At 42.1% G+C, this 27,127-nt stretch overlaps 1 protein-coding gene across 2 annotated transcripts in view; it reads left to right on the top strand.

Annotated features, from left to right (window-relative positions):
• Positions 1-955: 955 nt before the first annotated feature.
• Positions 956-27,127, top strand: part of LIPA (lipase A, lysosomal acid type) — a 39,653-nt gene continuing 13,481 nt past the window's right edge. The window contains 5 exon segments of one of the 2 annotated variants that reach the window (NM_001266346.2): positions 956-1,079; positions 4,812-4,923; positions 6,658-6,775; positions 25,048-25,246; positions 26,770-26,879. In NM_001266346.2, coding sequence (NP_001253275.1) covers positions 4,813-4,923; positions 6,658-6,775; positions 25,048-25,246; positions 26,770-26,879 — 538 coding nt within the window. In that variant the 5' untranslated portion in view covers positions 956-1,079; position 4,812. 2 annotated transcript variants of the gene reach the window in all.

Genomic DNA, 27,127 nt, shown 5'->3' with positions numbered 1-27,127 from the left:
TTTTTTTTTTTTTTGAGATGGAGTCTCACTCTGTTGTCCAGGCTGGAGTGCAGTGGCATAATCTCCACTCACTGCAACCTCCACCTGCCTGGTTCAATCAATTTTCCTACCTCAGTCTCCCAAGTAGCTGGGATTAAAGGCGCACACCACCACACCTGCTGATTTTGTATTTTTAGTAGAGACGGAGTTTCCCCATGTTGGCCAGGCTGGTCTTCAACTCCTGTCCTCAGGTGATCTGCCCTCCTCAGCTTCCCAAAGTGCTGGGATTACAGGCATAAGCCACTGTGCCCAGCCCCTTGTTTTTTTTGTTGTTGTTGTTTGTTTGTTTTTGTTTTTCTTTATAGCACTTATCACCACCTCATGTATTATGTAGTTATTCATGATGTGTCTCTTCCCATCAGAATATACACAAGAGAACAGGGACCTTGCTTAGTTCGTTTCTATATCTCCACTGTCTTACTACTGCCTGGCATTTAGTAGGTGCTCAATAAAATCTTTGTTTTAGAAAATGATTTATAAATAATATGTGCATATTGAATATTGTTTCCTCTTTTAACAAATCTTTAATAATAATAAATTAAAAGCAGCAAGATTGCTTTGCATCAGGCACAATGATAAACGCTTTAAACAGAGCACATGATTCACTTTCATTTATAGAGCCCACATGCTCTCTGTCAGGCGCTGAGGGTGCCAGCCCTGCAGGAGCTTCGGGGGCGGAGCAGAAGGCCGCCTAAAAGAGCCTCTGCTAAGAGAGCATGCGTAGGCGGCGCGCTGGTAGAGCTGGGGACCTGCCAGCCTGGGAGGCGGAGGACGGGTCCCATCTCTTAGGACCGCCTACAGCGCATGCTCTGCAGGATCAACTGGCTAGCTGGCAAGCGGCCGCGCTGGGCTGGGGCGGAGTCTCCGCGGCACTTCCCGGTGGCTGGCTGCTCTGATTGGCTGAACAAATAGCCCAAGGGTGGTGGGCACCCGCCCGCCGAACAAGGCCGACCAGGCCCCCTGCAGGTACCCTATCCGCACCCCGGCCCCTGAGAGCTGGCACTGCGACTCGAGACAGCGGCCCGGCTGGACAGCTCCAGGTGAGAGTGCCGGCCCCGCGGCGCTGCCAGGTGCGGGTGCGGCTTGGAAGCTGGTGCCTCCAGCAAGGGGAGGGTCGCGCCCTGAGGCTCTGCCGGCCGGCAGGACCCTCTGCGTTTGAACCCGGCGAGTCTTGCCTGGGGTGCCTGCGGGTGCTTTTTCTGCGGGCGTTGGCTCAAGGCATCTGCCAATCAGAGAGCTGAAGTTGCCCACTCTTCCCTGGGCGCTGTTCACTTTCCTGGACAGGCGCGGTCGCCGGTCAGTGAAGTTGCCCAGTGCTCCTGGACCGTGAGGACAGCAGGGATGTCTGAGTCCTCTCTATCCTCGTGCTCTCCTCCCATTAGCTCCTCCAGGCTTCCCATCCTACCTCTCTTGTTAGCCAACGGCGTGGTCGAAAGCAGACTTGGGTATCAATCCTGGTTAAAGTCCCAGCGATATTGCTTTTTAAACAGCTGACACTTTGCTTCCAGTACTTAAGCTGGGTGAACCTCAGATTCCTGAAAAATGGAATTAATGGTACTGCCATAGGGTCGTTGGAGGAGTAATTGACATAGTAGATCAGATGCGCTCCCTGCGGTGGCTGGCGCCTCGCTAGAGCTTAAATGTGAGTCGTAATAATTGTTGTTAGTAGAAAGCTAAATGGCATGCTGCGTTGGGGCCTTTTCTTCTGCCACTGAACTGTTGGGCTGCTCCTATCTTTTTTCAGAATTTGTACTATGCGTCCAATATATACATGGCACTTCGCTTGGTTCTTGGGGTGCAAAGCTGAGTCAGACTCAGGCTGTGCCTGTGGCCTTGGGCTGGGGTGAAATAAGGGCAGACAAGTATCTAATTGCATTGTTACGAAGTCTAGAGAACTGAGATAAAGGTGTTAATACAGCCCAGAAAAGCACACTGAATTCAGACTGGAGGGTTTTTTTTTTTTCCCCTCCTTCGAGATTTTCACAGTTATCTCCTTTGTAAGAATTGCTTGGCTTTGTATGTTGAGAAAAACATACTAAGTATGTAGTGTTGTGTTGGAAGGAAAACTTAACTGGGTGAGATTTTCAGCTGAGTAGATTTAGCTGTTACTCTCATGGACCTTCCTCTAGGCAGCTGGTGCAGGTTCTGTAGGAAAACTGCTGAATGAAAGCAGCTACTGCAGATGCTACTGTTTTAAATTGTGGTAATTCCTTTGATTTTTTCCCTTTCAGTTTACTCCTTGTTCCTGGTAATAATAGACTTTTGGGAGGTTGCGTTTATGATAAAAAAAAAATAGCCTGTGGCTGTACAATCCTTCCTATCATAAAGAAGTACAAAGTTGTAAGTAGAAGCAGTAGCCTTGCTTTGCCAGTGCACACTGAAGGGGATAACGTTTGCTCCTGTTTAGAATTTCGGAGTTTACGGCCGGGCGCGGTGGCTCACGCCTGTAATCCTAGCACTTTTGGAGGCCGAGGCCAGCGGATCACGAGGCCAGGAGATCAAGACCATCCTGGCTAACACGGTGAAACCCCGTCTTTACTAAAAATACAAAAACAAAATTAGCCGGGCGTGGTGGAGGGCCCCTGTAGTTCCAGCTACTCGGGAGGCTGAGGCAGGAGAATGGCGTGAACCCACGAGGCGGAGCTTGCAGTGAGCCAAGATCTCGCTACTGCACTCCAGCCTGGGCGACAAAGCCAGACTCTGTGTGAAAAAAAAAAAAAAAAAAAAAAGAAAAGAAAAGAAAAAAAGAATTTCAGAGTTCACTACTTCTTGAAAAAAAAATAATCCCAGGAGGAATTCCATCAACAGAAGGGAGTCAGTTCACTTTTGCAATCTCCTGAGAATCAATTTCTTAAGACTTGTGGAATATTCAGTTTAAACACAAGACTAAAAACGAACAGCTGTATTGGAGTATTATTGACATACGATAGCATGGCATATTTCAATTGTACAATTGTATAAGTTTTTACATGTGTACACACGTGTGAAACCATTGGTACATTCAATATTATGAACCTGTACATCACCCCCAAAAGATTCTTTGTGCATACTCCTTTGTAATCCTTTCTTACTGCCCCTTCTCTCCCCAGGAAACCACTGATCTGCTTTCTATGAATATAGATTAGACAGCATTTTGTGGAGTTTTATATGAAGGGAATCAGACAGTACTTTTGTTTTTCTTTATTTTGATCTGGCTTCTTTCAGCATAATTAGTTTGAGATTCATCTATATCGTTTTGTGTTCATTCTCTTTTATAGCTGACTAGTAGGTATATACCATAATTTATCCAATCATCCATTTAAAGCATTTGGGTTTTTCCAGTTTTTGGCTATTACACCCAAAGCTGCTATAAACATTTATGTACAAGTCTTTGTATGGGCATACATGCCTGCATCTTTTTAAGTGATTCTATTTATTTTTTGAAAATGTAGAAGTTCTGGACTATAGTCATATGTTTTTCTCTAACCATTTGTGTTTTCTTAGGAGAGGCATTTAACTTTGCCTTCAGCATCCTCAAGGTCTTTGCTGTGATTTTGAGTCATCACTGCCAGAAACCAAGATGGTCTTTGTTGATTTGATGGTTAGAGAATTTCAGAAGGAGAGAAACGGGTCAAATTTTTCCTTTCTTTTTCTTTTGAAGGCTCTATTTTCTTTCGTTTCATTTTTTTCCCCCATGAATGACAAATTTAATTGCTGACATATAATTGGGGCAAGAACAGAAGTGGTTAAATAAGTAGGAGGAAAACCTAATAGTGGCTGAACTTAAACATGTCTAAATCACAGGTGGAGGGCAAGAGGTAGGAAATAAGCAAGCTCAGAAATTTTGTAGCTCTTTCTTTTTCTCAAACTATCCCCTTCTAAGTTTTACCTTTTGTTATTTCTCCATGAACAATTTGTTTTTAACTTTGGGGTTAGGAGGTATGTGGGTATGCTGGACTCCAAAGGTCGTATATTAACTGGAGGTGGTGGGTGGGAGGTTTCTTAGTTAGAAATAATTCCTCTGGGAGGCGGAGGCGGGCAGATCACCAGGTCAGGAGTTTGAGACCAGCTTTGCCAATATAGTGAAACCTGTCTCTACTAAAAATACAAAAATTAGCTGGGCATGGTGGCCCGCTCCTGTAGTCCCAGCTGCTCTGGAGGCTGAGGCAGCAGAACCACTTGAACCCGGGAGGTGGAGGTTGTGGTGAGCGGAGATCACGCCACTGCACTCCAGCCTGGGTAACAGAGCGAGACTCAGTCTCAAAAAAAAAAAAAAAAAAAAATTCCTGGCCGGGCACGGTGGCTCATGCCTGTAATCCCAGCACTTTGAGAATCTGAGGTGGGTGAATCACGAAGTCAGGAGTTCGAGACCAGTTTGGCCAATATGGTGAAACCCTGTCTCTACTAAAAATACAAGAATTAGCCTGGCGTGGTGGTGTGCACCTGTTGTCCCAGCTACTCGGGAGGCTGAAGCAGAAGAATTGCTTGAACCCAGGAGGTAGAGGTTGCAGTGAGCTGAGATGGCACCACTGCACTCCAGCCTGGGTGACAGAGTAAGACTCTGTCTCAAAAAAATAAAAATAAAAATAAAAATAAATAAAAAAAATAAATGAAATAAAAAATTCCTTATTTTCTCCTTTCAGATATGGCTGGAGTCATTTGTTTCATATTTTCCTGTCACCTTTTACTTGCCCTAAATCTGGTTCAGAACTTTTTGTGGGAGCATTAATTTACCAGAATATTTTTGTGTAGTAAAATAAGAGCAAATAATAATAGACTGTTTTATTATACAGAATGAAAATGCGGTTCTTGGGGTTGGTGGTCTGTTTGGTTCTCTGGACCCTGCATTCTGAGGCGTCCGGAGGGAAACTGACAGCTGTGAATCCTGAAACAAACATGAATGTGGTAAGTTTCTCAAAGTTATGTACTTTTAAAATGCATCTGTGACAAATGTTATTTTCTCAGATCCAGTTATGTGAGCTACATGAAGCCATACTCATACATTCATCTCTTTACAACTCCTTTGCTTTTCAATTTCTCTGAATCTTTTTTTTTTTTTTTGAGACGGAGTCTTACTCTGTCACCCGCCCACCCAGGCTGGAGTGCAGTGGTGCCATCTTGGCTCATTGCAATCTCCACCTCAGGGGCTCAAGCGATTCTCAAGCCTCAGCCTCCCGAGTAGCTGGAACTACAGGCATGTGCCACCACGCCTGGCTACCTTATTTTGTATTTTAGTAGAGACAGGGTTTCACCATGTTGCCCAGGGTGGTCTTGAACTCCTAAGCTCAGGTGATCTGCCTGCCTCGGCCTTCCAAAGTGCTGGGATTACAGGCGTGAGCCACCACAATTTGCCCAATTTCTCTGAATCCTAGGTTCAGTTTGCTAGCTTTTTCTCATCAGGTAATCCGTAGTTAACAAACCTCAGTTTAATGTTATATATACTTCTTAATAAGCTAAATTATGATATTTATTAATTCATTTCATTTTTAAGTCTCAATAAGTTTGTTTAAACTATAAAAAAGTATTTAAACTTTGCAAGAACTTTACCGCTATTGAGTGATGGTTTTAGAATACATTGAACAAAGATTGTGATTAAGAACGTCCAGGGAACATATTTCTATACAGAAGTCAAAGTATCTGAGCAAAATTTTGTTAGAACAAATATGCAAAAATAACCAGTCGACTAATTAAAACATCTGAAAGTTATTAATCTTAAGTAAACAACAAATTCTGGAAATACTTCATTTAGGCACAAAATATCAGAAAAGTACAAATTATTAAATAAAACAGCAACTTTAAAATAGACGTTGCAGTGACCCAGCCGAAGAATCTGGCAAGCTTAGGGACTCAGAGAGAAATTCACAGTGAGCCAGGAGAGTATGACCTGATAGCAGGGTCTTAGAGTTAAGTTTTACTTCTTAGCTCAAAGCTTTTCTTTTGCCTCCCAACTTTTCCAACTTTTAAAAGAATTTTTTTAATAAGAATGATAAAATTAAATTCTTTCAAGTACTTACATAAGAGAGGGTATGTGCGCTTATTTACATTAAATCCTCTGGATACTTGAATTATCAATATCCCACTGAGCTCCTGATTAACAATTGTCCCATGAATCTTTTCCTGTAGAGAAGTGAATGTGACCATAATTCCCTATTTTGTTCAACTTTTCTTCCATCCCACCTTGACATTCTATGTAATCTTTTTAGTCCATTGATAAAAACAGGTTAATATTTTTTATGCTTTATTGGCCAGCAGGGGATCTCTCAAAACAAAGAAAGTATTTTATACATTGACAGTTCTAGCTGGCATATTTAGAAAAGAAAGAAATGAGCATTTATTTGTGCCTGGTAGGCAGGATGGAAACAAAGAGGCCCAAGCTGTGGTAAAGTTAGACACATTTGGTATAAACATGCTAGAATGATGAAACTGAAGTTTAATCAAACATCTGTAGGTAGAACCCAAGCGTGAAACAAGGGAGGATTTACTGTTGTGATGGGCCACTAGATTTAGCAGGCTAAAATTTCAATGACAAATGCTTTCTTAAAGCCTGGAGGACATAGTTTATCTGCTCCTTTGCTTGTTAATGTGGGAGACGGTTTCAGATTCTGTTCACCCAATTTCCATTGTCCTTTTTCTCTACAGAGTGAAATTATCTCTTACTGGGGATTCCCTAGTGAGGAATACCTGGTTGAGACAGAAGATGGATATATTCTGTGCCTTAACCGAATTCCTCATGGGAGGAAGAACCATTCTGACAAAGGTATGGGAACGCTCTTAAAAGTAAAAGCCAGAATTTGGCTGGGTTTTGTGTTAGTAACCAAGTTCAGATTTAACTTAAAAACATTGAAATGGGACTATTTTTAGACCAGAGCACTAGCTGTATTGCAGTTTTGCAAGGCACAGACAAATAATTTTCTTTTAAAGAAGTAAGGACAAGGGTCATCCAATTTTTTGTTCAAAGGTCAGATTCATTTGAGGATATGCTGAAATCTCTGTGGCTTTGTTTTTTGAAGGAAGCATCTTGTTTAATGAACTGTTTTGAGCATTAAGTCAATGACTTTTGCTATGTAAAAATTATTTAATTTTTTTGAATTCACATAATCTAAAAATCAGAGAATTAGAAGACATGCAGTAAAATGCCTCCATTCTCGCTCACTCCCTACTTCCTGCTTTTTTGTGTGTCTTTCTAAAATAACTTCATTTTAAAATCTTTTTATTTCCAAAAATCTCATTAGAAACAAGTACAAACACAGATTCTTATTTTTCTCTTGCCTCCATTTTAATGCAAAAGATGGCACTATTTTCTTCTTTGAATTTTTACTTAGCACTTGGAGATCTTTCCATACAGCACATAAAGCACATCTTCCAGAGGTGCATGGTATTTCACTATATGGCTGTATCATGATTTATTTACCAAGTGTCCTATTAATGAGCATTTGTGCTATTTTCAGTCTTCTGTTAACAAATATTGCTGCTCTAAATAAGCCTTTGTGTATGCAAGTTTATGTATACAATACATGTCCAGAAATAGAATTTTTGGATCACAGGATATATGCATTTGTGATTTTGATATATATTGCCATGCTGATTTTCATGTGCACGTGTCCTGATGATAACTATCACTATGAATATATGAAAGTTCTTGTAGCTTTGGCTTTAAAAGTATATATGTACATATATATGTATATCTTTTTTCTCTCATAACTCAAGCAAAACTGCAGTTTGCAGTGCGGATAAAGGAATTTCTAGACAGACTGATTGAAATTATTAAGCAGGTATCAGAAGAAGGATCTAATCTTTATTCAATTAACTCTCCAGATGTAGCTTATTTATTTATTTATTTTTTTGAGACGGATTTTCGCTCTTGTTGCCCAGGCTGGAATGCAATGGTGCAATCTTGGCTCACTGCAACCTCCACTTCCCGGGTTCAAGTAAGATGTAGCTTATTCTGTAACATTTTTTTGTCTCTGGAGACTTTTCTTGGGGAAATTAAAGTTTAGATTAAGGTAGTTAGGTAGCTATTCTTTAACTTAAGTGTTATACGGGCAGCAGAGCCATCTTTGCCTCAATTCCTGCCCAAATTGTTATTCAAAGCAAACTTAAAAACCCTCTGTGTTAATGTGAGCATTGTATTATTATTTGCTTTGTTTTTTCTTAATTTATCCTAATTTAGCTTTTTTCTTCCATGTGTTCTAGCTATAATAATATTTTAATAATGTTTAGGTGGCCATGACAACCATTATTTTTGAAATTTGATTTCTAACTCTTGAGATTTTTATGGTTTACAGATATATGCCATTAAGCTTCCTTTTTATACATATGTTATAAAATGAGTGATAATTTATAGTGAGAGCTTTTAGTTTTTCCTGTGCTCAAAACACTCAAAACATATTTTATGCTAGAGCAAGCATATAATCTTGGTTTCCTTCCTTTTTTCTGCCAAAGAATAACCTCTGTATACTGATTTCAGACACTATATAAAGAAAAATGTTTTGTATTATTTTTCTTAAAATTATAGTTGATTAATTAGTAATGAGTGAATCACTGTTAAACGATGGTAAGAATTTCAATAAAACATGCTGAGAGCCCTCCTCCTATATCCACCTTCAGACTTCTTTCTCCATACAGTGGTTAAAACACTCAGAGTCACATGCTCTACCTGTGTGTATCACACTGTTGGAGGGGAAGGTGCAGTGCCCTGGAATATGAAGAAAGTGAGCATGAGTCTTGATATGCTCCCAGGTAATAGAAAGGAGACTTATGGGACCTTGGTGCTAGACCTGGGTCTGCCCCTGACTTCTTGTGTGCTTTTGTTTTTCATTTTTTTAAAACCTCTATATTATATATACTTTATTTTATTTTTGGCAGGAGGGTTGGGGATTGGGAGAGTGGAGAGTCTAGGTCTTTAGAATGGGGGAATATAAGCCGGGCGCGGTGGCTCAAGCCTGTAATCCCAGCACTTTGGGAGGCTGAGACGGGCGGATCACAAGGTCAGGAGATCGAGACCATCCTGGCTAACACGGTGAAACCCCGTCTCCACTAAAAAATACAAAAAACTAGCCGGGCGAGGTGGCGGGCGCCTGTGGTCCCAGCTACTCCGGAGGCTGAGGCAGGAGAATGACGTAAACCCGGGAGGCGGAGCTTGCAGTGAGCTGAGATCCGGCCACTGCACTCCAGCCTGGGCGACAGAGCCAGACTCAGTCTCAAAAAAAAAAAAAAAAAAAAAAAAAAGAATGGGGGAATATAGACCGAAAGTACTTACTCTAAGCTAAATCTGTTCATAGCATTTGATCCTTATGTTCTTTCTGTATTCTGAAGAGGCCCTCCCTGTAGGGGATCACTGATATGAATGTCATACCTGCTGTGAGCTAACCTCAATGGGGAGTTTTCAAGGAAGTCTACGGTGAACAACTCAGTTCTCTAAAGGAATTGTGATTTTCCTAAGAACTGCATGGGTACTTTTCTGATGGTTTGCATTTCCACAGTCTAAAACAGAGCATGGACAGAGGCTCTTTACTGTCCTCCACTCGTATTCAAGAGCGAGGTTGTTGCCACTGGTGTTATTTCGGCTGTTTAAAGACAAATAGATAAAAAGAATGGAAAAGGCCTTTCACACCCAAAGTGAAACATGTCCTCTTCTCATGCATCCCACTTCCCCTCCTGACTTCCTCCTCTATTATTAATAGCACCAGCATCCTAATGACCTAGCCTGGAATCTGCAGAATCATTCTTGACCACGGGTCCTTTCTAGGCCACCCACATTAAATTGCTTCAGTTCATATTTTTCTTCTGTTTCCCTGATCACCGTGCTACATTAGGCTCTTGTTACCACTTAACTGGGTGCCTGAAATAAGCGCAGCAGCTGAGAGAGCCTTGAGCCATTTCCCTTTTCAAGGCTCCTCGTATGTTAACAAAAAGAAAGAATTTCCAAACAGGATTTTGAAAATTCAGTTTGCTTATATAGTTTAAGAAATTAATGCTTTTAATACACACAAAAATACTGCTATACCTTCATACTATTTCCAAGTAATTAAAAAATATATTAAAACATTATTCATTTTTTGGTACCACATTCCTTGTGGAACCTGAGTCTACAGCTGAATGGTGGGCATCTTTCAGTCCTGTTGCCGTAGGCCTCTTTGACTCACTGTGTAGCCTCACTTGGAGATCGGATTTTTTTTTATTAACACAGGGCTTGGCCACATGGCTTCTCTGCCCATATTTGCTTAAAAGCTTTACCTAACTGCTCTTTTCTCTGCCAGCCTTCCTGTTCTCGTTCATCCTACATGGTTTTGCAGGATTAAGTTTCTTAAAACTCAGCTATAATTATGTGAAATTGCCATTCAGAAAGCTTCAGGAGTCTCAGAAATGAAGATATACGCTGTTCCTTAAATATTCCGTCCTAGCTGGTATTTGTACTTTTTACCTCCATTCTGTATGGTAGTAGCCCTTGGCTACTTGTGCAGTATGTGCGTGTTGTTTCCCATCATTAAGCAACCTTCTTCGAAAGTGTTGAGCAACCCTTTGCTCCTGAAGGGAACTGAGATTCAGAAATTAATCCTTCACAGGGAAGTGGCTCTGTTTTCATCTGCTCAGCCTTATTTCAGAAAGTCATAGGGAGTTAGCACTAGAGGGATCTCAGATTCCTGCCTGGGCTAGGGATTTTTGTTTTTTTTAACACACTTCACTGGTGGGTTCCAAGGTAGAATTCTTGGTTTTGGCAACTTGTGTTCTAGACTAACACCCTCATTTTGTTGGATAAGATAGCCAGGTTCAAATAGGGAAAGGAATTTGCCGCAGGTCGGAGGGTCATGGCCTGGCCTGTCTAACTACAGATTCAGTGATCTTTGAACTGGAGAATGTGGCCTTACATAATAAATATTAACCAATTGATCCCGTGATATGCACAATATATATTTTATTTGACTAAAATAAGGAAATACCCACTGGTCTTGCATTAAATACGTAAAACAGCAACAACAAGGCAGATTTACTTCTTGCCTGACTAGGATATTGGCCAATCATCAAAACACCAAGAGTGGCACATTTGTATCTGAAAGTTATGCATCAGATTGCCAAGTGGGTGAAGTGGCGCTCTAGACTGTGAAAGCCTGGAATGACTGCCTTCAGCATCCAGAAACAGGCTTTTCAACTGTGGCCTCAGCAAAGATTCCCCAGGGGTTGCCCATTGAGATATTAAGAGTCATACCTGAAAATTCACAGCATGGCTTGTGAGTTAAGTCTTTAGAAGGAGACTATCAACTTATATTTTGCTTTGATTGTTTATTTTAGAATTCTGATTGATTTCTAGATTTTTCTTTCTTTATAGAAAAATCCTTCACTTCTAAAGAAACTATTTTTTGAATCACTGCAGTGCTCTAACAGGCTACACATAGGCCTTGGTGATCGGGGATGTAATTCCTCACCCCTGATGGTGCCGAACAGATGCGGGTTCATTAATCAATGCCTGAGCCTGGTGACTTGGGCTGAACTCAGGCTCATGTAGCACTCTGATGGTGCGTTGAGTAGGGGATTGCATTCAGAACCTTTGCCTAATGGAGCAGCATAAGTGAGGTCAGCTGTACAGTTTGTCTCATAGGCCCAGGATGGGATCAGAGCAGAGAGCCGAGTGGAAAGGAAGACAGTACTCTGCCCTGTCCCCTTCCCTCCTCTTCCTCCTGGTTACCGCTCTGACCTGTCCTCTGTCTTCAACCTAATTTTCACATCTTCAGGGAGGATTTCCTCAGCCTTTCACAACAGATCAGGCACCTGGCTACATATTCTCATAGTTCTCTGTGTTTTTCTCCATTACAATTAAGACAATAAACAATATATTATTATGTAGATGATGATGTGTGTGACCTCTGTCATCCCCACCAGACTCTGTGGGGGTGAAGACTTTTCTGATTCTCTTTAAATGGTAAATTGCTTTAACTCCAGGCTGCAGTCTACCCAAGTATGCTCCTGCAACCCTCCTGTGACACTGCAATTTAATAGTGTCCCCTGCTCAAGGCCACACTGCATTAAGGATTTCCTACTCCTGGACTCCTAGGAGTCCACGAACACAACTTGAAAGCTTCCTGTGGTGGGTAAAACTTGAAGCTGTATTGCCTCGTGATTAAGGTGAACATGTGAAGAGCCACCAGTCATGGGTGTAAGTTCTGGCTCTACTATTTAACTAGCTGTGTGACTTGCCAATTTTCTTTACCTCTCGAAGTTTTGACTTATTCAGTTATTAAACAGGAAGAATAATACTGGCTCCTTCATAGACTGTTGTGAAAATTTGATAAGGCCTGTGAAATATATTATAATAAATGCAGGTGATACAGTTTCTTTTAAGACATTTATTTATCTAAAATATTTAAATGAATAAATAAATATTTTAAAAGTCTCGTCCTGTCTCCCAGGCTAGAGTGCAGTGGTACGATCATAGCTTACTGCAGCCTCAAATGATCCTCCCTCAGCCTCCCAAAGGGCTGGGATAACAGACATGAACCATGGTGCCCAGCCTCTGTTTTTAATTTTGAAATATCAACGTGGATTTGATGGTGGTCTTTGATATTGACTTCTTCAGGATTAAGCCCTCCATGACAGGGATATATTCTAAATTGTATGGAAAGGAGGAAGATGCCTTTGTTTACAGTGGACAGAAGTAAGAAAAGTAAGAAATGTCATAGAACTATGTCTGGGGGGTCAGGTGACACGCACTGTGTCATCTCTAGCCCTGCGTCCCCTGAAAGTGCCTTCTTCTGTGGACCCTCTGCTCCTTCTGTTGAGGGAGCATTTTGGATGAGAGCTGGATAATTTCCCAAAATTCGGTCAACTCTGAAACTCTGGAACTCAAGTTGCTGTGCTGCAAAGCTGTATGAGGACAGGCCGTGGTGACAGAGAGGGTCAGGGAAGACAGAAAGGCAATTTGGCATGGAGATGATGGGCACGTTTGTCACATGACCTGGGTTTGATTCCCAGCTCCATCATATACTAATTGTGTGTCCTGGGTCAAATGATTTATTCTCTCTAAGACTCAGAGGCGCCAAAGGAGGAAGAATGATGTAAATGGCCCAGCACCATCCTGGGTGTATGGAAAACTCTAATTATGACAATGTCCTGGAAAGTTCTGCAGTGAACAAGACAGACCACATTACTGCTTTCATGTTGCCTGGTGATCAGAGTGACTATTGCTAGTGGTGGGGAAAACAGCTTTCTGAGGCATGGAACGGTTTTCTTCCCTGCTCTGTGATGCAGGGCGCTCTTGTTGTGTTCACCCTTGCAGGCCACCTGCTCCCTAGCAGGGTGACAGTGAAGTGTGAGTGCTGTGGACTGCACAGTGGCAAAGGCCATGTGACTCTCTGAATGTGTCCTGTGGACTGGTCAAGCACTGTGCTCTGTGTGAATCATCAGGTGAACTTTCATACAATTCTAGGGTGTAAGAACTCCTATTACCTCCTGTTTTACAGATGAGGAAACCAAGGTTTATAGGGGTTAATTAACTTGCCCAAGATAAAGCAGCTGATGGGTAGTGAAGGTGGGAGTCACACAGCCCATGACTGTTCCTGCCCACTTGGTCCTCTTCTCAGGCCTCAGAACAGCTATGATGTCCCTGATAAAGTCACACTATGGAAAGTATCTGACTTAGATGTCCTGTATCTTCTAGATGTCCTGCTTCTGCCTACTACACCAACTCAGAGAGCTGTTAGGTGACTTATCTGAGATAATGCATGTAAAGCGCTTAAGTGCTTAGCATGGTGCCTGACACATAGTCAACATTTAGTACACTCTTGCTGTTACTATGATTATATTACCTGGACCAAAGAATACCACTTCACTTTATCCTTCTTCATAGCGGTTATGTTCTAATAATATTTTATTACTTACAGTTGACTCTTTAACAACATGGGGGTTAGGGGTGCTGGCCTCCAGAGCTATTGAAAACTGCATATAACTTTTGCATTCCTCAAAATTTAACTAATAACCTAGTTGACCAGAGGGCTTACCTATAATGTACATAGCCGATTAACATATATTTTATATATTATATGTATTATATACTATATTCTTACCATAAGTAAACTAGAGAAAGAAAATGTTATAAGGAAATCATAAAGAAAAGAAAATGTATTTACTATTCATTAAGTGGAAGTGGATCATCATAAAGGTCTTCATTCTCATGTTGGAACAGGCTAAGGAAGAGGAGGAAGAGGAAGAGTTGGTCTTGCTGTCCTATAGCAGAGGTGGAAGAGGGGGAGGAAGTGGAAGGGGAGACAGGAGAAGTAGGCACATTCAGGGTAACTTCATAAAAATACATTGTAATTTCTGACCTTTTTTCATTTCCCTAGAAATGTTTCTATAGAATAGCAATTCTTCCATCATTCGCTTTAGTTTCAGTGCCTGTGTCGTAGAAGCATCAGTGTTGTAAAGGAAGTCTTGAATAATTGCAGTTGCCACCCTTCTCCTGAATTGTCTAATATCAGTTTGTTTTCTGGTACTGTATCTCCCATGTCTTCTTTCCCATAGTCTGGTGCTGTTTTAGAAAGCACTCATCTCCATCAAGTTATCTTCTGTAAATTCCTCTGGTGTGCCTTTTAGCTCTTGACTTTATTTAAGATGCATATCTTGAAACTCTTTACCTGCTCCCACCCTCCACCTTTTTGTCATATCCACAATCTTTTTCTTGATTTCCTTGATTGGCTAAGTCATGGATATGGATTCTGTGAAGTCATGCACAACATCTGGACACAATTTCTCCAGCAAGAATTTATTGTTTCAGGCTTGATAACTTTAACAGCTTTTTCTGTAACAGCAGTGGCATCTTCAGTGGTGTAATTCTTCCAGACCTTCATGATGTTCTCTCTGTTGGGATTCTCTTCCATAACATTGTCCATCGTTTCCATAGTGTATGTGTATAATGAGCCTTAAAGGACTTTATGACCTCCTGATTTAGAGACTGAATTAAAGATGTGTTTGGGGGCAAGTAGACCACTTCGATGCCTTTGGTATTGAATTCATGGGGTTCTGTGTGGCCGGAGGCATTGTCCAATATCAAAAGAACTTTGAAAGACATTCCCTTACTGGCAAGGTGCTTCCTGACTTCAGGAAAAAAAGCATCAATGGAACCAATCTGGAAAAATAGTTCTCATTGTCCAGACCTTCTTATTGTACAGCCAAAAGACTGACAGCTGATGTCTATATTTTCCCTTCAAGGCTCAGGGATTAGCAGATTTATAGATAAGGGCAGACCTGACCATCAACCCTACTGCATTTGCACAGAACAGTAGAGTTAGCCTATCCCTTCCTGTCTTAAATCCTGGTGCTTGCTTCTCTTCCTTACTAATAAATGTCCTTTGTGGGATTTGTTTTTTTTCAGAATGGAACACTTTCATCTGCATTAAAAACCTGTTCAGGCAGACACGTTTTCTTCCAGGAACTTATATGTGGCCTCTTGGCTGGCAGAAGCTGCTGCTTCTGTTATCTTAGCATATTTTTAAAGTTTTTAAAATTTTTAATTCTTAAAATTAATTAATTTTTGGCTTTTTAGAGATGACATCTTGCTCTGTCACCCAGCTGGAGTGCAGTGGCACCATTATAGCTCACTGTAACCTCAAACTCCTAGGCTCAAGCAGTCTTCTTACTTCAGCCTTCTAAGTAACTAGGACTACAAACACGTGCCAAACATACTCGGCTAATTTTTAAAGCAATTTTTGATAGAGATGGGATCTCACTGTGTTTTCCAGGCTGGTTTCGAACTCCTGGCCTCAAGAGATCCTCCCACTTTGGCCTCCCAAAGTGCTGGGATTACAAACATGAGCCACCGTGCCTGGTCTGTCTTGGCATTTTAAAAGCCAAACAAACCTCTTTGTAAAATTATCAAAACATCTTTTATTGGCATTAAATTCTCCAACTTTAGATTCTTCGCCTTCTTTTTTCTTTAAGTTGTCACATAATGACTTTGCTTTTTCTTGACTCTTAGAGTCTAGAATCTATTCTTGCTTTATCTTGAATATAAGAGTCTAGAATCATATTAGGGCAATTCTGCACCCACATCAAAGCTGCATTTTCAATATGAGATCAAAGGTATTTCAGAAAAAGTGCAAGGTTTTGGCATTTGCTGTCATAGCTACAATGACAAATGGCTTCACAAACTTTATTTCCCTTTTTTTTTTTTTTTAACAGTTGTCGTTATATGTTATTTATTTTGAAATGAAGATAATTGAAGCTGCAGACCTTAATCTATGACACATATCAAGCAATCCAACTTTTTCTTGTCTGGATTTTTCTCTGCTTTTTGGGAGCACTCCCAGATCACTATTAGTTCTTTGTATGGGTCCCATGGTGTTACTCAACGTTTATGATATTGCACTAAACATGATGAAAAACATATGAGAACTGCAAGAGATCACTGTTTACTGCAATATGCATTTACTGGAGAGACGAACTGCTCACGTGGAGATGATTAGTGTCACGGGAAATTTAAGCAGATATTTACAACACTCACCACAAGAGCAACAGGAGGTGGCTACAAAATTATTACAGTAGTACACAATATATTCTAGTTAATTTTATGCAGTTATGATTTAATACCGCATCTTTACATTTGTTTACATTTCTCTTAACTGTCAATGGCACCATGTATGGTCTGTAAGTGTGTGTCTAAGTTTTGAAAATGTTAACTTTGGCCGGGCGTGGTGGCTCAAGCCTGTAATCCTAGCACTTTGGGAGGCCGAGACGGGCGGATCACGAGGTCAGGAGATCGAGACCATCCTGGCTAACATGGTGAAACCCCGTCTCTACTAAAAAATACAAAAAACTAGCCGGGCGAGGTGGCGGGCGCCTGTAGTCCCAGCTACTCGGGAGGCTGAGACAGGAGAATGGCGTGAACCCGGGAGGCGGAGCTTGCAGTGAGCTGAGATCTGGCCACTGCACTCCAGCCTGGGCTACAGAGTGAGACTCCGTTTCAAAAAAAAAAAAAAAAAAAAGAAAATGTTAACTTTTTATACTTCGTGTATATTTATGGTAATAAATAAAAAATAGGCCAATATCTAAATATATTTTATACATTCATGACATACCTAAACTTTTAGTAACTTGTTATTATTTCTAGACTAGAGTTGGTCTGTTTTTCTCAAATTGTTGCAAATCTCCAACAAATTTTTCAATGTTTATTGAAAAAGAATTCATGTATGAGTGGACCTGTGCAGTTCAAACCTGTATTGTTTAAGGACCAACTGCATAGATTTATTATGTTACTATCAGGGACCATTATTTATTCAGCTCTACTATGTATTAACTACTTCATCATTCTCACTTTAGAAAAGAACACCTATACTTCACAGAGAGTTGAGCAAATCGTACGAAATTTTGTAGCAGTAAGAACTGAGGTCTGCTTCATGCTAATGCCCCGGTGTCTGACCTCCTCCTTTGTTCTCTGTTTTGGTTCTGCCCTGGACCTCAGCTGGTTTCTCACATGTGTTTTGGAGTGTGACAGGGTCCTGTCCGGACTCAGCATCCTGGCAGAGAAGGCCAGTGCCTTGGGAGGCAGGAGGAACTTCCCCACCCACCCGGTCATCTTCCTCCTGCGGAACTGTGGGCTCAGCACATTCAGTTTCGGAGCCTGAGTAATCCCCTCCTGGCTTCCACCCACACTGGGAAGGCAGCGTCATGGTGGACTGGCACTGGGCTGCTTCTTTGTCAGTTTTGTCCTATAGGGCCATGATGAACTCACGTGCCATCTCCAGGCTGAGAAATGGTCCTTTAGTCTTTTCCCTTAATCCCCAGCCCTCCTAGAGCCACCCATAGGGCACAGTTGGGGAAGGCAGCCCTTGATCTGTCATGCTGGTTTGTCACTCAGACAAACAGGGCTTCAGGGTGCCTGAGTGCATTGAGCAGGTTGGGCCTTGGAGCAGCTGCCTGAGCAGGCGAGGCTGAGTGGGTGCCTCTCCTTTCGTTCCCTATCCCCTCCATCTACTAGAGATTACTTTCTTCAAGCACTTTGTCCATATCCTCTCAAAAAGAGCTTCCTGCCTTCAGCCAGAAACCCTCAGTGTGTTCTAGAGACTTCTCTCTTGTTAACCTTCTGTCCCTAGCAAAGCGGTGAAAAGCATGGCCTGTGGTGTCAGACACACCTTGTTAGACTCCAACTCCCCCGCTTCCTAGCTCTCGTTCAGCCTTAGGCAAGTTACTTGACTTCTCTGCCACAATTCCCTGTTCTGTTCAATGGCAGTAGTGCCAACTTCAAAGGATTTTCAGTACAGTACCTACAGCATATAAGCGTGCAATCGGCGCTAGCTATCATTTCAATCAGCTATTCTCAGCAAGGTGAAGTGAAATCTGAAATAGTTCCCTGGAAGATGTGAGCGGCAATAGGTTTTACCTTCCCAGAGAGAAACATCCTTTGCCAGTAAATCCTTAAATCCTTGTTTGGTGGTGGGATGGGAAAGAACCACGTTGTACCTTCCTTTCTTCCCCCTGCTGGGAGCAGGTGAGAGAAGCTGGTAGACAGTTGGCTGGGCCTGCTTCCAGCGTCCAGTCAATATCATTCCCTTTTGTATTCACCCAGTGCCAGAGGGAAGGGGCAAGCAGTTTAGCAGCCATTTTTAAAGGTTTTCCATGCTAGGATTTGATACTATTTTCTTTGTTGAGGATCCATGATGCCTAATGGAACTGCCGTCTCTGGAAGCTCAGTAAGTTATGTCCTCTGCATCTCCCTCCTCAGAAGAGACTTTTTTGTTCTCAGATGAAAGGAAACTGGCCCAGCCTGGAAGGAGGTGCATCCCATGAAGTCCTTCCTGTTCCCTGTGTTCCCAGGTCAGACAAGGCACTTTTTTCAGACAACAACTTTTCCTAGTTGTTCCCCAGCCTGGCTGCGCATCAGAATCAGGCAGGGAGCCTTTCGTGTGCACACTGGTCCCACCTGGCCAAGGCCTGGGTGGGATGTCAGCTCTCTGTTCATCTGGCTCCTATGTTTTCTCTAGAACCCTTTGTGGAAACATCTGTCTCTTACTTAGAATCCAGGTCAAATATTTCTCCCTCTGGCCAAGTAACTTTCTCCTTCTGGGCCTTCCTGAGTGGTGTTCTAGCCTTCTTCTTCCTGGGCTAGACAGTCATTGTGTGTCTGTCTCCCTAGAGGATGCAGTTCCCTGTGGGAGGGAGCGGGGTTACCCATCTTTGCATTCCTAGCATCTATTAGGTTGGGGCAAAAGTAATTGTGGTTTTTGCCTTACTTTTTTATGTCTTGGGGGTGGGGGCTAATGGAATCCCTCTCTGTCACCTAGGCTAGAGTCCAGTGGTGCGATCTTGGCTGACCACAACCTCCACCTCTTGGGTTCCAAAAATTCTCCTGCCTCAGCCTCCTGAGTAGCTGGGATTACAGGCACCCACCACTAGGGTTTTGCCATGTTGGCTAGGCAGGCCTCAAACTCTTAACCTCAGGTGATCCGCCCGCCTTGGCCTCCCAAAGTGCTGGGATTACAGGCGAGTCACCACGCCCGGGACTGCCATTGCTTTTTAGGGGCAAAAACCACAATGACTTTTGCAACAACCTAATAGCAGTGGCTGCTACTCAGTAGGCACCACTAAAGGTTTACACAAAACGTAATGTGTGTTTTCAGATCACCTCTTGATATTTTACCTTCTAGTGTACTGCTTAAGATACAGCAGATTTCCATTAAAAACTTTTCACCTGAATGTGGAGGACACAGCTGAGTGGCCTCCATTGCTCTAAAGCCATGCCATTTGTCAGACATTTACCTTTCTTCATCAGTCGCTTTCCTCATCTGCCAGCATTTCCCATGAGGAAACAGTGTGGTCTGCAGTACCCTTTGCAGTGCTTGGCCCGGATTCTCCAGATTTGAAAACATTTAGCTTGTAAAGAATAGATTCACTGTTTCCTTCCCATCTGGTGCCTCTTTTGTGTCTGTTGTTAATTGAGCTTTTGTATTCAGCTTGAAGTAGGGGATGGACAAACCCAAACAAACAAAAAAGGACAATTAGAAAAATAGTGGCTTTGACTTGTTCTTTAGAAGGCTCTCCTTCAAAGGATAAAGTAATTCCCTGAGAAAAGTGTTGTGCAGGTGTGAATTAGGTCTGGTGGAACAAGGGTATTTACAGATGTTCTTAGAAGCTGCTCAGCCGCCCTAGGCATGGTCTCCTGGGTAGCGTGTGCTCCAGCTGTCCACATGCCATTCCTTGCTTCACACTCACCTCCCAGGAAAACTGCAGTAGCTCCTCATTGCCCTTGGGAATCCAGGAGTTATTTATTGGGGATGTTTAAAGACTTTCCTGATATGTCTTCAACTTGTCAACTTCCACATTTCCCCATTCAAAGCTCCTGGAGGTTAGAGAGGGAAGTACAGGGACTTCAGGGAAATTTTGAACATTCCCATCGAGAGAAGGTGGGGAGCTGAGTCCTGGTCCCATGCACTGGCCAACATCTCCCCTCCCAGCCTCTGTCCTGGCCTGGCTGCCACACATCACCCTCCTCCTCCTCTTGCAATTATCCTTGCCCCAGGGCCCTCTCTGGTTTCAAACCATTCCTGCCTTTCTCTGGACACTCTCCCCTGAGGAGTGGACTAGGCAGCCCCGGGTTTTCCGTGTTAACTACAGAGGCACAGACTGGAACAAGTGCCAAGGAATTAGGCCACCTACCGAGCCTTCCTCTTGCCTCACTCTGACTCTCCATCCTGAGGGAAGACGATTGCAGTTGTTTTTGTTGGAAATGACCTGACCTGTGGGAGCATCCCGTTCCTGGCCTTTGAAAGTCAAGTCGCCTTCCTCATGGCCTAGTCCCCGATCACTCTTGGTGGGTGAAAAGTGTCTCAACATACCTAAGGAGCTGTGGCATGAGCAGGAAAGCCCCTCTTTCTAGAAAGTGTTGGGCGCCATCAGTAGGGCAGAGCCACTGCATCGTACAGCTCCCGGTCACCATTCTCACTGCATTGTACAGTTACCATGAGATGCTGCTGCTGCCTGCAGTTACACATTTTTCAACTATAATTTAGTGATGAATTAATTTTGGTAATTATTATTGTCACACTGATGTTTATAATTTTGAATTTTTAATGATCATTTTACATATTTTCCCAGCTGGATTATCATCTTCTTCATTGAAGCCAAGAAGCCTGTGCATAAGATGCTGTATCTACCACAGTGCCTTCCACATACACTTTTCATAGTAAATTTAGTCTTGTTACTATCACATTAAAATGAACCTTTGAAGGCAAAAATGAGCACATAAAGCAGCCCTAATATTGTCCTATTTGCTTTCTATTTTCTCCCCATGGGTAAAAGTTCATCTACATGGCCCTGGCATTTCTATTTTGTCATTAGAAAATCACAGCAGCCAGACATGATGGCTCACTTCTGTAATCCCCGCACTTTGAGAGGCCAAGGCAAGAGAATCACTTGAGGCCAGGAGTTTGAAACCAGCCTGGGCAACATAGTAAGACCTCACCTCTATGAAAATTTTTTTAAAAAATTGGCTGGATGTTGTGGTACATGCCTGTAATCCCAGTTCTTCAGGGACCTGAGGTGGGAGGATCACGTGAGTCCAGGAGTTTGAGGCTGCAGTGAGCAGTCATGCCACTGCACTCCCGTCTAGGTGATAAGACAAGACCTTGTCTCTTTTAAAAAAAAAAAAAGTTATGGGAATCATTTTATACTCTTGGCCTGGGGTCCTGCTATTTTAACAACATGAGGGTACAGCATCCCTAGGTTGTACAACTCCAGGGAGTACCATGTATATTTTCAGGTATGTGAGCAGTGCCTTCCAGAGTGGTCCACAGAAGCTGCCTTGCAGCAGAACTGTCATTTAAAAACAATTTGCTAGTTACCAAATCTATATTAGGACATTAGCAGAAGTGAACATTTGTCAATTCACTTATAGTCTTATCATCCGGACAAATCATTCTTCTCATTTTTCCTTGGTATTTTTCACTCCTCTTTGGTGTACATTATTTTTGCATAGCTATAATTCAGAGTAGTCTATAATTTTGTATTTTGCTTTTTTTTTCCTTTTGCAAGGTATGTTATAAGCTTTTCTATGCTGTCACTGTCCTTGTCATGGTCGATAGATAATTATTGTACCAAGTGGATTTCAATGAATTATTTGACCACTTGACAATTAGCTTATTTCCAGTTTTTCACTATTGTAAAGAATGAGCAGAGGGCAAAGGAAGCTCTCATTTGTTTACTGTGACCCATGTGTCAGTCACTATGCTGGGTACTTACCTCACTTATTCCTCTTAATAATTATTTTTGGAACTGAGACGCAGGCTGGTTAAGCAACTTAATTCTATGAGTTGATGTATAGTCAACTCTTACTGTGTGTCAGACACTTTGCTACCTACTTTTCATATAATATCTCATATCTCACTATGTCCTATAAAATGTGTATTATCATTTCTCCTCTTCAGGAAGTGATACTAATTTTAGGAGAAGTTTCCCCAAGGTGTCACATCAGAACTTGGAGAGGACAGAGTTGAGCCTAGGTTTGTCTGAGCTGTCTAAAACTCATGGTCAGACTGGGCGTGGTGGCTCACACCTGGATGTAATCCCAGCACTTTGGGAAGCTGAGGTGGGTGGATTGCTTGAGTCAGGAGTTCGAGAACAGCCTGGGAACATGGTGAAACACTGTCTCTACAAAAAACACAAAAATTAGCTGGGTGTGGTGGTGCATGCCCGAAATCCCAGCTACTCAGGAGGTTGAGATGGAAGGATCACTTGAGCCCAGGAGGTGGAGGTTGCTGTGAGGGGAGATCATGCCACTGCACTCCATCCTGGGCCACAGAGCAAGACCCTATCTCAATCAATCAATCAATCAATCAATCAATCAAATGAGTGAATAAAACTCATGGTCAGTATAATGTCAGCTCCACGGGGGTATTTGTTTTTCCTCTTGTTTTTGTTCTCTGCTGTGTTCTCAGTGCTGAGAAGAATGCCTGGCACATAGTTGGTACTCAGTAAAGGCTTGTTTTTTTTTTGTTTTTTTTTTTTTTTAAAGACAGAGTCTCGCTTTGTCGCCCAGGCTGGAGTGCAGTGGCCGGATCTCAGCTCACTGCAAGCTCCGCCTCCCGGGTTCACGCCATTCTCCTGCCTCAGCCTCCCAAGTAGCTGGGACTACAGGCGCCCACCACCGCACCCGGCTAGTTTTTTGTATTTTTAGTAGAGACGGGGTTTCACCGTGTTAGCCAGGATGGTCTCGATCTCCTGACCTCGTGATCCGCCCGTCTCGGCCTCCCAAAGTGCTGGGATTACAGGCTTGAGCCACTGCGCCCGGCAAGGCTTGTTTTGAATAACTGAATGGTCTCAGCAATAGGTAAGCAGCTTGAGGTCAGGTTTCTTTGGCTCCTACATCTTTGTTTTTTTTCTGCTGTATCACTGTCTCAGGTACAGGTGAGTAGAAAATAAATTCTTACAGGCAGACACAGACACATATATTTATGAATTTGTGTGTGTGAGCCTTTTTATCTATTTAACTTTTATTCAGCTTTAAAAATTTTTATTAAATTTTATTTTTTAAAGCAGTTTTAAGTTCACAGCAAAATTGAGTGGAAGGTACAGAGATTTCCCATATACCCTCTGGTCCCCACACTCCCCTGTTATGAACATCCCCTGCAGAGTGGAATTGTAATTGTTACAGCTGATGAACCTACATTCACACAAAGTCCATAGTTTATATTAGGGTTCACTTTTTTTTTTTTTTTTTTTTGAGACTCAGTCTCGCTCTGTCCCCTAGGCTGGAGTACAGCGGTGCAATCTTGGCTCACTGCAACCTCTGCGTCCCAGGTTCGAGCAATTCTCCTGCCTCAGCATCCTGAATAGCTGGGATTACAGGCATGCACCACCACACCCAGCTATCTTTTTTGTATGTTTAGTAGAGACAGGATTTTGCCATGTTGGCCAGGCTAGTCTCAAACTACTGACCTCAAGTGATCCACCCGCCTCAGCCTCCCAAAGTGCTGGGATTACAGGCATGAGCCACCACACCCGGCCATTACAGTTCACTCTTGATGTTGTATATTCTATAGTTTTGGACAAATGTATGATGGCATGTATCTACCACTATAGTATCATACAGAGTAGTCTCACTGACCTAAAAAATCCTCTTTGCTGTGTCTATGAATGCCTTCCTCCCTCCTAACCCCTGGCAACCAGGATCTCTTTTACTGTCTCTATAGTTTTGTCTTTTCCAGCATGTCATATAGAATGCAGCCTTTACAGATCTTAGTAATATGTATTTAAGGTTTCTCTACGTCTTTTCATGACTTGATAGCTCAATTCCTTTTAGGGCTGAGTAACACTCCATTGTCTGGATGTAGCACAGTTTAGTTACCCATTCATTTACTGCAGCACATCTTGGTTGCTTCGAAATTTTGGCAATTATGAGTAAAGCTACTATAGACATCTGTATGCAGGTTTTTGTGTAGATGTAAGTTTTCAACTCCTTTGGGTAAAATACCAGGGAACGTGATTACTGGATTATATGGTAAGAGTATGTTTAGTTTTGTAAGAAACTGCCAAACTTTTCCAATGTGGTGCTACCAGTTTGCGTTTCCACCAACAATGAATGAGACTTCCTATTCCTCCCCATCCTGTTCAGCAGTTGGTGTTTTCAGTGTTTTTGGATGTTGCTCATTCTGATACATGTATAGTGGTGTCTCATTATGTGTGATCTTTTTCTTTCTTTTGGTTTATTTTGTTAGGAATTATTGTGAGAAATGCAATTATGAAAGCAAATTGTAAAAACATTTTACAAGTTCTTAAAAATATATTATATTGATTTTTGTTTTTGCTGCTTATATAAGTGTGTCTTATTAGTGGACATGCAAAAAATGGTCCAGTTTCACTGCTACCTTGCCAGTGCTGTTTTAAAAAAATTCTTTACTAATGTTATATGGAGTACATCAACACCTCAGTCTTTCAATTTATTTCTAGTTCATTATTTGCTTATGGATCTTTTACGAATGTTCTATTTAGCAAGATGTCATATTTGTTTTGAAGCTTGGTGCTACTGCCTCCTAAACGATGAATGTTTTTCAGGTCCCAAACCGGTTGTCTTCCTGCAACATGGCTTGCTGGCGGATTCTAGTAACTGGGTCACAAACCTTGCCAACAGCAGCCTGGGCTTCATTCTTGCTGATGCTGGTTTTGACGTGTGGATGGGCAACAGCAGAGGAAATACCTGGTCTCGGAAACATAAGACACTCTCAGTTTCTCAGGATGAATTCTGGGCTTTCAGGTATGTTTGAATTGATAATGGCATGGATGTATTTCCTTAGTACTCTTTTTTTTTTTTTTTTTTTTTTTTTTGAGACGGAGTCTTGCTCTGTCACCCAGGCTGGAGTGCAGTGGCTGGATCTCAGCTCACTGCAAGCTCCGCCTCCCGGGTTTACGCCATTCTTCTGCCTCAGCCTCCCGAGTAGCTGGGACTACAGGCGCCCGCCACCTCGCCCGGCTATTTTTTTTGTATTTTTTAGTAGAGACGGGGTTTCACCGTGTTAGCCGGGATCGTCTCTCGATCTCCTGACCTCGTGATCCACCCGTCTCGGCCTCCCAAAGTGCTGGGATTGCAGGCTTGAGCCACCGCGCCCGGCCTCTCCTTAGTACTCTTAAAGCAGGCAACAGGATTCCAGCAGAAGAGGCAGATAGGTGGGTACCTCTGAAGTTGTAGGAGAGGGAAAGTTGGTGTCTTTTGAAAGGTTTTAAACGTTGCTAGGAATTTAATGACTAGCAGTTAGGTAAATTTTAAGCAAATGATTACATTAAGATTTACATTTAGTTAGGAATTCTTAAGTTATTTTGGCATTTCTGGTGGTGTGGGTGCTGCTGGGTAAATGTTGCTCCATAACTTTCCTGCTTTCTCCATAAATATGTAATCCAGATGTTCAATTTTCTTCTTTCCAGAAATTCTCCTTTCCTCCTTCTTACTTCTGGCTCTACCAGTTAATTGCTATATGACATTGGACATCTTACATAAGTCTCCTGTGTCTTGGTTTCCTCATTTGTAAAATGGAGCATAAGAAACACCTACCTCATAAGGTCACTGGGGGCTTAAAGGAGAGGATGCAGAGAAGGAGCCTCCACAGAACCTGGCACATTGTATGAACTTGCTAGGGGTTGGCTCTTCTCCTGCCATGGCAACATGCGCACGCGTATACCTATATGCACACTTGGGTTTTGGTCTATGTTCTGGTACCAGGTATCAGAGAAAGTCAGCAGCACTATAGCAGCCTCCAGGCTGGCTTCCCATTTTTAAAACCAGAGGCACCCCTGAGGACGTGAAACACAAGAATGAGAGTTTTTACCAAAAGGCATATACAAGAATAGGTTTATGGTCACGCTATTTGTAACAGTGAAAAACAGGAAACTATCCAAATGCGTGTCGGCAGTGAATGGATAAAATGTTGTATATTTTTATAGTAGAATAAGAATGAACAACTTACAATTATATGCAGCAAAAAATGGATGAAGCCAGATACAGAAGAATACACGCTGTATAATTCTACTTACAGAAATATTTAAAAACAGGTGAAACTAATTTCTGGTGTGAAAAATGAGGACAATAGTTACCTTTGGTAGACACAACTGGAAGAGAGCCCAAGGGGGCTTCTGCAGTCCTGCTGGTGTTGTTTCCTGGACTCACTGCTCGTTTTCCCAGCTGTGTTTAGTTTGTGATAACTCATCAAACTGCATACTCAGTATGGGTGTGCTCTTCTATTTTATGTACTATTTCAATGAAAGAGTTCCTTTCTTGGATTACAGTTACGATGAGATGGCAAAATATGACCTACCAGCTTCCATTAACTTCATTCTGAATAAAACTGGCCAAGAACAAGTGTATTATGTGGGTCATTCTCAAGGCACCACAATAGGTATGTATGTAAATAAAACTAGAAGTTGGTATAAATTCTTCATTACAGAGTTTGTACTTTTCTTAAAAGTGATATATAAAAAGATGTTAGTTCAAATTCCATTTGTTTTTAAATGCCAAGCAGAAATAATGAATAAGATAAGGAATTTTGGTAACATTTAGTCTTCTGTGAAAATTCATGGTATATGGTTCTCTTGAAATTGAAGAAATTAATGTAAGCCACAATATATTATATGTTTTCCTAGATAA

Source organism: Macaca mulatta, chromosome 9, assembly GCF_049350105.2.
Source record: "Macaca mulatta isolate MMU2019108-1 chromosome 9, T2T-MMU8v2.0, whole genome shotgun sequence".
Classification (NCBI taxonomy): Eukaryota; Metazoa; Chordata; class Mammalia; order Primates; family Cercopithecidae; genus Macaca; species Macaca mulatta.
This window is presented reverse-complemented; position numbering and strand designations above follow the sequence as displayed.